The sequence below is a fragment of the Ambystoma mexicanum genome, chromosome 13, assembly GCF_040938575.1.
Source record: "Ambystoma mexicanum isolate Mex_15411 chromosome 13, UKY_AmexF1_1, whole genome shotgun sequence".
Taxonomy (NCBI): domain Eukaryota; kingdom Metazoa; phylum Chordata; class Amphibia; order Caudata; family Ambystomatidae; genus Ambystoma; species Ambystoma mexicanum.
Window position 1 is genome coordinate 792,759,121 of NC_090938.1, and position 12,084 is coordinate 792,771,204.

Below are 12,084 nucleotides of genomic sequence, written 5' to 3' on the forward strand. Positions count from 1 at the left end.
ACACTGCTCATCCCAGTGGTACAGATTCTGGGTTGGCATGGCTCTGCTGGTCTGTACACTGCTCATCCCAGAGGTACAGATGCTGGGTTGGGATTCTGGGTCATATCTGGCGAGGGCTGGAATGACTCTGCTGGTGAGTACACTGCTCATCCCAGAGGAACAGATGCTGGATTGGGATTCTGGGTTGTATCTGGCGACGGTTGGCATGGCTCTGCTCGTCTGTACACTGCTCATCCCAGAGGTACAGATGCTGGGTTGGGATTCTGGGTCTTATCTGGCGACGGCTGGCAGGGCTCTGCTGGTCTGTACACTGCTCATCTCAGAGGTACAGATGCTGGGTTGGGATTCTGGGTCATATCTGGCGACGGTTGGCATGGCTCTGCTGCTCTGTACACTGCTCATCCCAGAGGTACAGGTGCTGGGTTGGGATTCTGGGTCGTATCTGGCGACGGCTAGCATGGCTCTGCTGGTCTGTACACTGCTCATCCCAGAGGTACAGATGCTGGGTTGGGATTCTGGGTCATATCTGGTGACAGTTAGCATGGCTCTGCTGGTCTGTACACTGCTCATCTCAGAGGTACAGATTCTGGGTTGGCATGGCTCTGCTGGTCTATACACTGCTCATCCCAGAGGTACAGGTGCTGGGTTGGGATTCTGGGTCGTATCTGGCGACGGCTAGCATGGTTCTGCTGGTCTGTACACTGCTCATCCCAGAGGTACAGGTGCTGGGTTGGGATTCTGGGTCATATCTGGTGACGGTTAGCATGGCTCTGCTGGTCTGTACACTGCTCATCCCAGAGGTACAGATTCTGGGTTGGCATGGCTCTGCTGGTCTGTACACTGCTCATCCCAGAGGTACAGATGCTGGGTTGGGATTCTGGGTCATACCTGGCAACGGTTGGCATGGCTCTGCTGGTCTGTACACTGCTCATCCCAGTGGTACAGATTCTGGGTTGGCATGGCTCTGCTGGTCTGTACACTGCTCATCCCAGAGGTACAGTTGCTGGGTTGGGATTCTGGGTCATATATGGCGAGGGCTGGCTTGGCTCTGCTGGTCTGTACACTGCTCATCCCAGAGGTGGTCATATCTGGCGAGGGCTGGCATGGCTCTGCTGGTCTGTACACTGCTCATCCCAGAGGTGGTCATATCTGGCAACGGCTGGCATGGCTCTGCGGTCTGTACACTGCTCATGCCAGAGGTGGTCATATCTGGCGAGGGCTGGCATGGCTCTGCTGGTCTGTACACTGCTCATCCCAGAGGAACAGATTCTGATTTGGGATATCTCTACTGGTCTGTACACTGCTCATCCCAAAGGTACAGATGCTGTGTTGGGATTCTGGGTCATATCTGACGACGGCTGGCATGGCTCTGCTGGTCTGTACATTGCTCATCCCAGAGGAACAGATTCTGGGTTGTTTCAAAGACCCTTACTTCTAGCTAGCTACGTTGGGCACAAGCAGTAGGAGTGCTACATGCCTGGTGCCAAATCTAATCTAATCTAATGGATACTGTTAGGACACGTGTAGGCAGTCTGATAACAACTGCTTAGAACCTGAGCCAGAAATGTCCTCTTCCCTTTACTTTGCACAGAAGCGCGTCTGTTAGATAGACATGTTCGAAGACAGTGGGCCTCTCGGCTTGAACTGTTAGGACACCAGGAGTGGCACTGCTTGCAGCACTTGCTGCTTGGACACCAGGAGTGGGGCTGATTGTTGCTGATTGCAGCACCTGCTGCTTGGACACCAGGAGTGTGCCTGCTCGCTGCACCTGTTGTTTGGACACCAGGAGTTGGACTGTTTGCTGCTGCTTACCACACCTGTTGTTTGGACACCAGGAGTGAGGCTGATTGCTGCACCTGTTGTTTGGACACCAGGAGTTGGACTGTTTGCTGCTGCTTACCACACCTGTTGTTTGAACACCAGGAGTGAGGCTGATTGCTGCACCTGTTGTTTGGACACCAGGAGTTGGACTGTTTGCTGCTGCTTACCACACCTGTTGTTTGGACACCAGGAGTGAGGCTGATTGCTGCACCTGTTGTTTGGACACCAGGAGTTGGACTGTTTGCTGCTGCTTACCACACCTGTTGTTTGGACACCAGGAGTGAGGCTGATTGCTGCACCTGTTGTTTGGACACCAGGAGTTGGACTGTTTGCTGCTGCTTACCACACCTGTTGTTTGGACACCAGGAGTGAGGCTGATTGCTGCACCTGTTGTTTGGACACCAGGAGTTGGACTGTTTGCTGCTGCTTACCACACCTGTTGTTTGGACACCAGGAGTGAGGCTGATTGCTGCACCTGTTGTTTGGACACCAGGAGTTGGACTGTTTGCTGCTGCTTACCACACCTGTTGTTTGGACACCAGGAGTGAGGCTGATTGCTGCACCTGTTGTTTGGACACCAGGAGTGTGCCTGCTCGCTGCACCTGTTGTTTGGACACCAGGAGTGAGGCTGATTGCTGCACCTGTTGTTTGGACACCAGGAGTTGGACTGTTTGCTGCACGTGCTGTTTGGACACTAGGAGTGGCACTGGTTGGACACCAGGAGTGGGGCTGATTTCTGCACATGCTGTTTGGACACCATGAGTGGGGATGGTTATTGCACCTGTTGTTTGGACACCAAGAGTGGGACTTTTTGCTGCACCTGATGTGTGGACACCAGGAGTGGGACTGCTTGCTGCACCTATGGGTTGGACACAGGTAGCCAGCCTGTTAGTTGCACTGTTGCACTTGCAGTCCAGGCATGCACAGCAGGCCTACAATAAGTGACTGACACAGAACGCATATATTGTTGATGTATGCCACACAGCCCCAAGGCACGGTGTTCAACCCAGAGCGTCAGCAATGTGTGATGCATCAAAACGGGGGTTGTTTTCTATTTGTATTTTTGTGTGCTTATTATTCAGGATGTGTTTCTTTCTGATCTTCTTCATACTTTTTCTCTGTCACTGTTTCTTCCTGATATTGCCTCTCTGCCCATCTCTGTGTTTATTTAAGTTTCTTGCCCATTTGTGTCTCTCCTTGTCACTATCTCCTTTTCATTCTGGTATGCTTCTTCTCTGTGACTCGCTCTCCTTCATTGTATCTCTCATCTGCGTTTCACTTTGTCTCTTACCGTTTATCCATTATCTGCTTCTTTATCTTTATTCCTCACCAATTCCCTCAGTTGCTCTGTCTCTTTTAGTTTTTCTCTGATGTGTTTTTTCGTTTGGCTCTGTATCTCTTTGCTTCTCTGATATGCTTTTCTTTCCCTGTTTTTGCCTGATGTACTTCCCTCCGCCCGTCTTTCTCTCTCTCTGCCTTTCTCCCTCTCTCTTATGCTTTGCTGTCTGCCGCTTCTCTCTCAGCTTTTCTCTCTGTGTTTGTTTGATATGCCCCACTCCTGGACTCTTTTACTGTTCTACACCCATTTTCTCTGGATTTCTTCAACAGCTCTGCCGCCCTCTGTTTTTCTCTGATATACTTTATTCTGTGGCTCTGTCACCCTCTGTTTATTTTATGTGTGATGATCTTAGGCGCATTCTCTGTTCTTTGTCCATGCTCTCTGCAGTTTCTCTGCAGCCCTGTCTCTCTGTTTTTCTCTGTCATGGTTTATTCTCTGGTTCCGTCTTCCTCTGTTTCCCTCGCATATGCACGTATGTTAGTCTTGTTCTATGTCCAGTCTCTCCAAATTTCTTCTGCAGTCCTGGCTCTCTGTTTTTCTCTGATATACATTATTCTGTGTCTCCGACTCCGTCCATTTTTCTTATACGCATGTATCTTAGTCTCGTTCTCTGCCCATCCTCTCTGGATTTCCTCTCCACCTCACTACTTTTCTCTCTTATATGCATGAGTCTTAGACTTGTTCTCAGTTCTCTGCCCATCCTCTCTAGATTGCTTCTCCACCTCCACCTCACTCCTTTTCTCTGTTATATACATGAGTCTTAGACGTGTTCTCTGCCCATCCTCTCTAGATTGCCTTTCTTTCCATCTTCACTTCACTCCTTTTCTCTCTTATATGCATGGGTCTTAGACTTGTTCTCTGTTCACTGCCCATCCTCTCTGGATTTCCTCTCCACCTCACCCCTTTTCTCTCTTATATGCATGGGTCTTAGACTTGTTCTCTGTTCACTGCCCATCCTCTCTGGATTTCCTCTCCACCTCACTCCTTTTCTCTCTTATATGCATGGGTCTTAGACTTTTTCTCTGTTCTCTGCCCATCCTCGCTGGATTTTCACTGTACCTCACTCCTTTTCTCTGTTATATGCATGAATCTTGGACTTTTTCTCTGTTCTCTGCCCATCCTCGCTGGATTTTCATTGTACCTCACTCCTTTTCTCTGTTATATGCATGAATCTTGGACTTTTTCTCTGTTCTCTGCCTATCCTCTCCGGATTTCCGCTGTGCCTCCACCCCACTCAGTTTCTCTCTTACATGCATGGGTCTGAGACTCGTTCTTTGCTCTCTGCCCATCATCTCTGGATTTCCTCTCCACCTCACTCCTTTTCTCTTATATGCATGTCTTTTAAATTCATCCTCTGTTCTCTCGACCATTCCCTCTTAATATGCATGGATATTGGTCTCTTTCTCTGTTTTCTGTCCATTCCTTACAAAGTTCCTCTTTGTCTTTTAATTTCTCTTGGATGGCTTGTTTCTCTCCGTTTCTCTCTGACATGTCTGGCTCTCAGATGTGTTCTCTGTTATTCACCTGTTCTCCCTGGATGTCCTCTGCGGCTCAGTCTCTCACTAGTATGCCTTTCTTTGTGGCTCTGTCTGGTTCCATTTCCCTCTGATATGCCTGACTCTTGGATATTTTTCCTGTTTTCCCACCCTCATTTCCTGATTTCCTCTGCGGATTGACCTCTGCCCAGCCTGGCGATGCCCACCTTGCACAGTCGGTACAGGTCCATCACTACCAACACCAGAAGAAGCACATTCAGAATTTGGAAGAGTAAGTGAAAGTGAAAGCGATGGGGTCAGAGGGCTGAGATATTGCGATTATATTATTTGTTTAGTAAAAATCGTAACGGTACTGTTTTAATGAACCATTTTAACAATATACATTATATTCTAATTGTGATAACTATACCCTTGTTATTCGTATTAGTTCAGTTTTGGTTATTACAGGCAGAGAGATGTTAATCAACAGACACCGAGTGTGTGGACAGTTTGTAGATGTGCCCTTACGCACTAAGCTCCAGAAATGCAACTTGCAGGCACTATTTTAGGAGTTATTTTAAAAGGGGTATTGATTGCCTGCATAGAACCGTAGCCTCTACTACGTATGTGTCCATTGTAAGGGTGTTGAAGAAAGAAGCTGACACAAAGGTGGCGTTGTGATGGTTATAGACTTTTATTAGTGCATAGAAAGGCCCTCACTATCCCTAACATTTAAGAGGGTTTTCCCTGCCTCAAAACTAATACCAAAGTGTCCATCAGAATGTCTGTCAAATCAAACAACATCGTCCTGTGTCACAACCTACTTCTATCCCTCACACTACAACTAAAGGAAAATCTAACAGAAACAGAAAGTTCCATCTCTAGGAGAATGTCTCCCTTCTCCTGATGCTTGGATTGTGTTTAAAATAATGTTCTCTTGCAGCAAGAATGACCAGTGGAATGACTCTCTTTCCCTCAGTTGCAGGGTGACTCCTTTCACCACATGGGGTCACCACACATTCTGCGCTCTTTTTGTAGTCCTGGGTGGGTCCCTGCGCAGTGGGTACTGCGCACACGCGGTTATCATAATATTCTGTGTGGGCCCATTTGGCTGGGGTGGCCTACTCGACGTCAATGCCGCGCCCCACATCAAGCTTTTTTTTCACTGGGTTCGCCCCGTTGGTTGAGGGCCCACCCAACTTCATCGCTGTGACACAGGTGCAATTTTGGTTTTTGGCAGTGTCACTGTTGCCATGGGAATGCCACCAAGCTCACCGCTGCTCCTGCGGCCTTGATTTTCAGATCCGCCCCCTCTGCAATGCATCGCAAGGCCACTCACCTTCACCCGGACTGCTCCACTTGGCGGCCTGGGACTTTCTTCACCCGGGCTGCTCACTGGAGCAGCCCATGTCTTCACTGCCTCCTCTCTTCACCCAGATTGTCAGCCGAGGCCAACCCAGGACTTATATTTTCACTGTTCCACCCTCTGGGGTGGAGCGGGCTCTTGCTGTGCTACTCTGCTTCACCTCGCAGGCTGCTCCTGGCATTCGGAGCTTGCGAGGACTTTGATGACAACGGACCCACCTCGCTGGCCATGAGGCGGGCCTTTGAGGGGCACAGTTGGGCAGCCCGGCCTGGGCTGCCCCCACACGCGGTCCTGGCTGGGATGTTCTTAATGGGCCCAGGCAGCCACCGCCATGCTGCCTGGGACACAAATGTCTCTTGGCCCATCTGGTCTGGCCCTTGTGCAGCTCTGCTCCCCTGCTAAAAGTCTATGGGGGGGGCTCCCCCATGCGCTGCTGCAATGCTGCTGATGCGTTAAGGCACTAGGGGTCCCGCTCAAGGCAGCAACCTCCCACTGGCAAGTCTCTCTGCTTTCTCCTTTTCTTTTTCTTCTCCCCCTTCAACCGTCTTATGGTCTTTTCCTCTTTTGAATCCTCGGGATTCTTCTCTCCCCTGCCCAGCCCTCTTTTTTAATGTTCCTTTCTTTTTCTTTTCTCCTGTGTGAGACAGGCATGGTATCAAGAGATGATACAGACAAAAATCTTAACAGTTTTAAAACCTTTATTAAAGTATCAACATGGATGTAACGCCTAACTTTCCCGATAACTATGGTGGGAATTGCCTTACCTAAAGAAACTAGGGGACGTCAGTGTCTAAAAGTCCAAAACAAGAAAAGGTCTGTCTGTGTCAGAACCTATGCTTGCCCTCACATTCAACACCTTAATGTAGTGTAGGGATATTCTAACTCAAAAAAGTGTTCAAGTCTGGAGCAACCTCTAGCTCCCTTACTAGATTCAGGATATAGTTCAAAAAGACAATGTTGTCAAGAGGATTGTGCCCCCTTCCCCAAGCTTCAATCATAAGTCATCATACAAGGTTCTGTCAAAGCTCAGGGCCCTTCCCCAAGCTTCAAGTTCTGTTGTACAATGAACAAAGTTCCAAGGGAGCTCAGGGTGCTTCCCCAAGCTTCAAGTCAATTCAAAGGCACAATGAACAAAGTTCCAAGGGAGCGCATGGTTATTCTCCCAAGCTTCAAATTCAGATATCCAATGAACACAGTTCCAAGGGCGCTTGGGGCTCTTCCTCAAGTTTCCAACCTTGGTTCATAATCCCAAATGTCAAAGGGCTCAGGGGTTCCCTTGCCCAAACTTCAGCCTCCTTCCGGATGGGCTAGACAAGGTGCAGTTTATGAGCCACACTGCCCACCCATTACAGGTCCCATAACCAGTAGTCCTTGTCCCAATCTCTGCCACTTTGGCGATTCTTTTAGGCTGAAAAGTTCACAATAACTTGTATAAAGGATGTTCGAATGGATTGTGTCCCCACACGTATTCCTCATCTCTGATATTCGATATCCAGTTTAAGCTGCTTTGGAAAATGTTGTCAGAGAGTGCTGTGCGTCGATGCAGTTGACACGATTTCCCTCAAAGGCCTCCGTCTCGAGGATGATGTAATCGAAGGTATATATGGCATACTCAGCACCCGTTGGCTTCAGTTACGCTTTGAGAAACTACGGCGCTCTTCTTTTGTTTTTTGCGATAATGTCTTCTTCCTCGACACCTACGACCCCGAAGACCGGGTTCAAGAAGTGTTGGGACTGTGTTTCTAAGATGTCGTTAACTGACCCACACCGAGTTTGTCTATGGTGTCTTGGGGTGGAGCATAAGACCTCGGCCTGCTCCAAATACCAGTCAAGGACCAGAAAGGCTCTGAAGGAGCAAAAGGGGAAATTGGCGGTAGGTAGAAACCCCCAAAAATCCATATTGACTACCCCTTTGAAGAAACCTTCTTCCGACCAGCCGAGAGGCAACCCTCCTCAAAGGAAGAAGGCTAAAAGATCAAGGACCAGGAGTGTCTCCCACCACTCCTCATCATCGTCGAGGAAGCTGAAAAAAGAAACACCACAGGTTGCTTTCTTTGACTTTGGGATGAGACACCTCCCGTGAGAGGGTATCTTGTCCCACGAAAAGCTCCACACATGACGAATGGAAAGCATTTAGATCTGAGATGCTAAAAATGTTTCAAAACCCAAAAACTCTCAGCAAGCCGTGCTCCTACCGCGCCTTCCAAAGAAGCTGGTAAGGAAAGGGCTGGAGCCAAATCCTGCGCGCCCTTGACCCCGGGATGGAGGCCAGATCCTCGTTGAGAGCCGCTGAGGCCTCAATGCGATGACAAGTCATCAAAGGATCCTTCAAGCCGTAAGTCAAAACATAAGTCGAGGTTGTCGACACCATCGACGTCAGCTGCGCCTTCGATGCCACCTGCGCCCTCGATACCGGCGGCACCATCGACGCTAGCCGTGCCAGCCGCACCATCGATGCCAGCAGTGTCGTTGATGCCAACGCGCTATCTACACCAATGGCACCATCGAAGCCAAAAAAGATTTTGACGACTCCTCGAGCGTCGACTTCACAATTTCTTAAGCCTTCAATGCCTATCCCAGACAAGACCTATGTTCCTTTACCAAGGAAAGATTATTTTAAATCTCTCACCTCAATTTATGAGGAAAATGAGCCATCAGACAATGATGCGCCTTTTGGTCTTCAATTTGGTACACCAAATGTGCCCGAGGGCTTTATTTCGGAAGAGTCTAGATTGAAAGATCTTTATGATAATTTACAAACAGTCAGTGGGGTAGACACCTCACCAGAGCTGGATTTTGGTAGACCTGAAGGTGGTGAGCATGCAGATGCTTCATATAGACCACTAATGTGTAAAGTTGTAGACTATATGGGGCGGAGTAGGCCTCCCCTCCCCTTTAAACAGGATGATCTGACGGACATCCTTGATAAGGTTGATAGACCTGGAGCTGGTGAGCATGCAGATGCTTCATATAGACAACTAATGTGTAAAGTTGTAGACTATATGGGGCGCAGTAGGCCTATCCTCCCCTTTGAACAGGATGATCTGACGGACATCCTTGATAAGGGTCCGCAAATGGATTCTATTTTACCATTTCATATCGCTCTCCAAAAAAGGGTGGCAGCAAATTGGGAGAAGTCAGAGACTAATCTGGCAGTAAACAAAAACCTGACCAAAAAATACTGCCCTTCTAGTAGTGACCCCGACTACTTGTCAAAACACCCCACTCCAGACAGTCTGGTGGTTCAGGCAGCTACCGCAACCTCCAAGCAGGCAGCTTATCCAACTATCCCTCCAGATAGGGATGACAAGAGAGTAGATGGATGGGCAAGAAAAGTATTTTCTGCAGGGAGAATGGCTCTTAAATCAGCCAACTCCACATGTGCCCTAGCAAAATTGTCATTCACTCTATGGGACTGTGTTTCCATGTCGGCAGTGCACATTCCCGAGGGGGAGGAAAGAGACAGGTTCTTAGCTATTGTTAGAGATGGCAAGGAAGCCATGTGTGAGTCTCTTCAATGGGGTCTGGATTCTGCCGACAGCATCAGCAGGGCCAGGGCAACAAGCACCGTAATATGCAAATTTGTGTGTTTGAGGGAGTCATGGTTTGTGCCGGATGTGCAATCCAGACTCCTCAACATGCCTTTTGACAGGTCTCACCTTTTTGGCAACAAGGCTGACGAAAGCCTTGAGAAGTTGCAGACCTCAAAGGCGACAGCCAAATCCGTAGGTGACGCCATTAGGCAGCCTCAGCCTTTTCGGCCCAGTGGACAGCCTTGGAGGGGTAGATCTTTTTGCTACTGCTCCTAAATTGGAAGAGCGAGAAGAATGGCTGGTCAAAGAGGCCAAAGAAGATTCCCTCATGGTGGACGAGGGAGAGGTGTGAAGCCTGCTCAAGCAGGGACATCCTTACCAACCCCCACTGCATCAGCTGCCTTGAAACACTTGTGTATAGGTGTGTTATAAATGCCATATCATATCATAAAACCTCTTTGAGGTCTTGAGTCACAAAACACCAGTGGGAGGCAGGCTGTCTCAGCAGCTGAAAGAATGGCGAAACATTACTTTGGATGCTTGGGCATTGGAAACCATAGCCCATGGTAACTGCCTTCCATTCATTCAGAGACCTCAGAACTCTCCAACGGGGAGCCACTATTTGAGGGTACCAGATCCGCTCCTTGTGCGGTAGATTTTGACCCTGCTAGAGAAAGGTGCTATAGAACCAGTGCCTGTAGCAGAAAGGAACAAGGGATGGTACTCTCCTTATGTCCTAATACCAAAGAAGGACGGAGGACTGAGACCCATCTTGTATTTCAGATACTTGAACAAGTTCCTCAGGAAGGACAAATTCAAGATGGTGCACTTTCTCAGATCCTTCATCCCCTCCAACTCCAGGATTGGATGGTGTGATTGGACATTCAGAATGCTTATTTTCATGTGTTAATCCATCTCCGTTTTGAGTTCTGTCATTCGGGCTGACCTCCGACCGAGGGTTTTCACCAAACTGATGACAGCGAGTCTCAGGAGAGGGGGGGATTCACGTCTAGCCCTACCTGGACGATTGGCTGACCAGGGCGCGTTCTCCTGAAAAAGTAATGGAACATCTCAACGTCACCTGCCACGCTCTTCACAGGCTGGGCTTCTGCCTCAATTACCCTATGACACCTTCTCAAAAGCTCAAATTCATCGGGGCTCTACTGGATACATCAATGGGAAAGAGCTTGCCATCCGAGGTGAGGGCCCAAGACATTCTACAGATGGTCTCTAAATTCCAGAATGCCCAGTGTCCCCTGGTCTTCCATTTTTTGAGGTTGCTCGGCCTCATGTCATCCTGCATTTTTCTGGTGCCAGAGGCTCGCCTGAGAATTAGATCCTCAGGACACAATGGTCCCAGTTCTCAGGTAATATGTCAGACCTACTTCAGGTTCCAAGCAGGGCCGCACAGGATCTCCTGTGGTGGGCATGCAAGGTCAACATTCTGAAGGGAGAACCTTTTTGGCAACCATGTCCAGAGATAACAGTAGTGATGGATGCTGCACTCACGGTGTGGGGAGCCCACACCAATGACCAGACAATCAGCGGTTGTTCATCTCCATCAGAGTCCAAACTACATATCAATCTTTTGGAGCTGATGGCAATTAGATTTCCGCTGAAGGCTTTTCTGCCCTCTGTATGGGAAAAGATTTCCTGATAATTACGGACAACACAGTGGTCATGTACTACCTCAACAAGAGAGGAGGTGTAGGGTCACTACCACTGTGCAGAGAGGCAATGCAGCTCTGGTACTGGGCAGTTCAAGAAGGAATCTCTCTATCGGCAGTTCACCTAGCCGGAGAGGAGAACACAGCGGCAGATTCTCTGAGTAGCCAGGGCACAGTCTCCCACGAATGGGAACCAGCTCAGGAAGTCCTTTGAGAGATCTTCACCCTTTGGGGAGCCCCTCAAGTGGATCTTTTCGCAACCAGTGTCAACTGGATGTGCAAACTGTACTGCTCCAGGAAATTTCCAAGAGGAGCTCTAGGAGACACGTTCGTAGTGGACTGGGAGTTTCCACTCCTGTACGCGTTTCCTCCAGTCTCCATCATTCCTCACATTATCAGGAGGTTGAGAAAGTTTGGGAAACACATGATCCTAATTGCCCCAATTGGGCCAGGAGGATGTGGACCCAGACTTTCTTGACATATCCATCTGCCTTCCAATACATCTTCCACTAAGAGAGGAACTTCTCTCGCGAGAAGAGGGTCGGGTTCTCCATCCAGAGGTCAAGACGCATGGTTTTTGAGAGGCTGAGGTACAAGGATTGGGACCTCCCAGATGACGCAATGGAGATTTTGCTTTTGGCCAGCAACAAAGTCCCTGTACCGTTGCCATTGGAACAGATTCTGCAGCTGGTGCAAAGACAAGAATGTAGACCCTTTTCTATGCAAAACACCAGAAGTGTTATCTTTTCTACTATCCTTTGCCAATGTGAGGGTCCAGGTTGGAACAATTTAGGGTTCTTTGGTTGGCGCTGTCCATCTTTAAGCACTAGTCAGAAGAATGTTCATATTTCAAAACCGCACTGGTGACGCAATTTCTAAATTT

General features: G+C 48.8%; 1 protein-coding gene across 2 annotated transcripts in view; it reads left to right on the forward strand.

The window, feature by feature from the left end:
• The window catches only part of LOC138521991 (uncharacterized), a 523,182-nt gene that overhangs the window by 470,533 nt on the left and 40,565 nt on the right, over positions 1–12,084 (forward strand). For both annotated transcript variants that reach the window (XR_011283205.1, XM_069635182.1), the window contains exon 7: positions 4,848–4,927. Coding sequence is in view for 1 of the 2 variants with exons in the window: in XM_069635182.1 (XP_069491283.1) it covers positions 4,848–4,927 (80 nt within the window). In the remaining variant the exon portion in view is untranslated. The remainder of the gene's footprint in view (positions 1–4,847; positions 4,928–12,084) is intronic.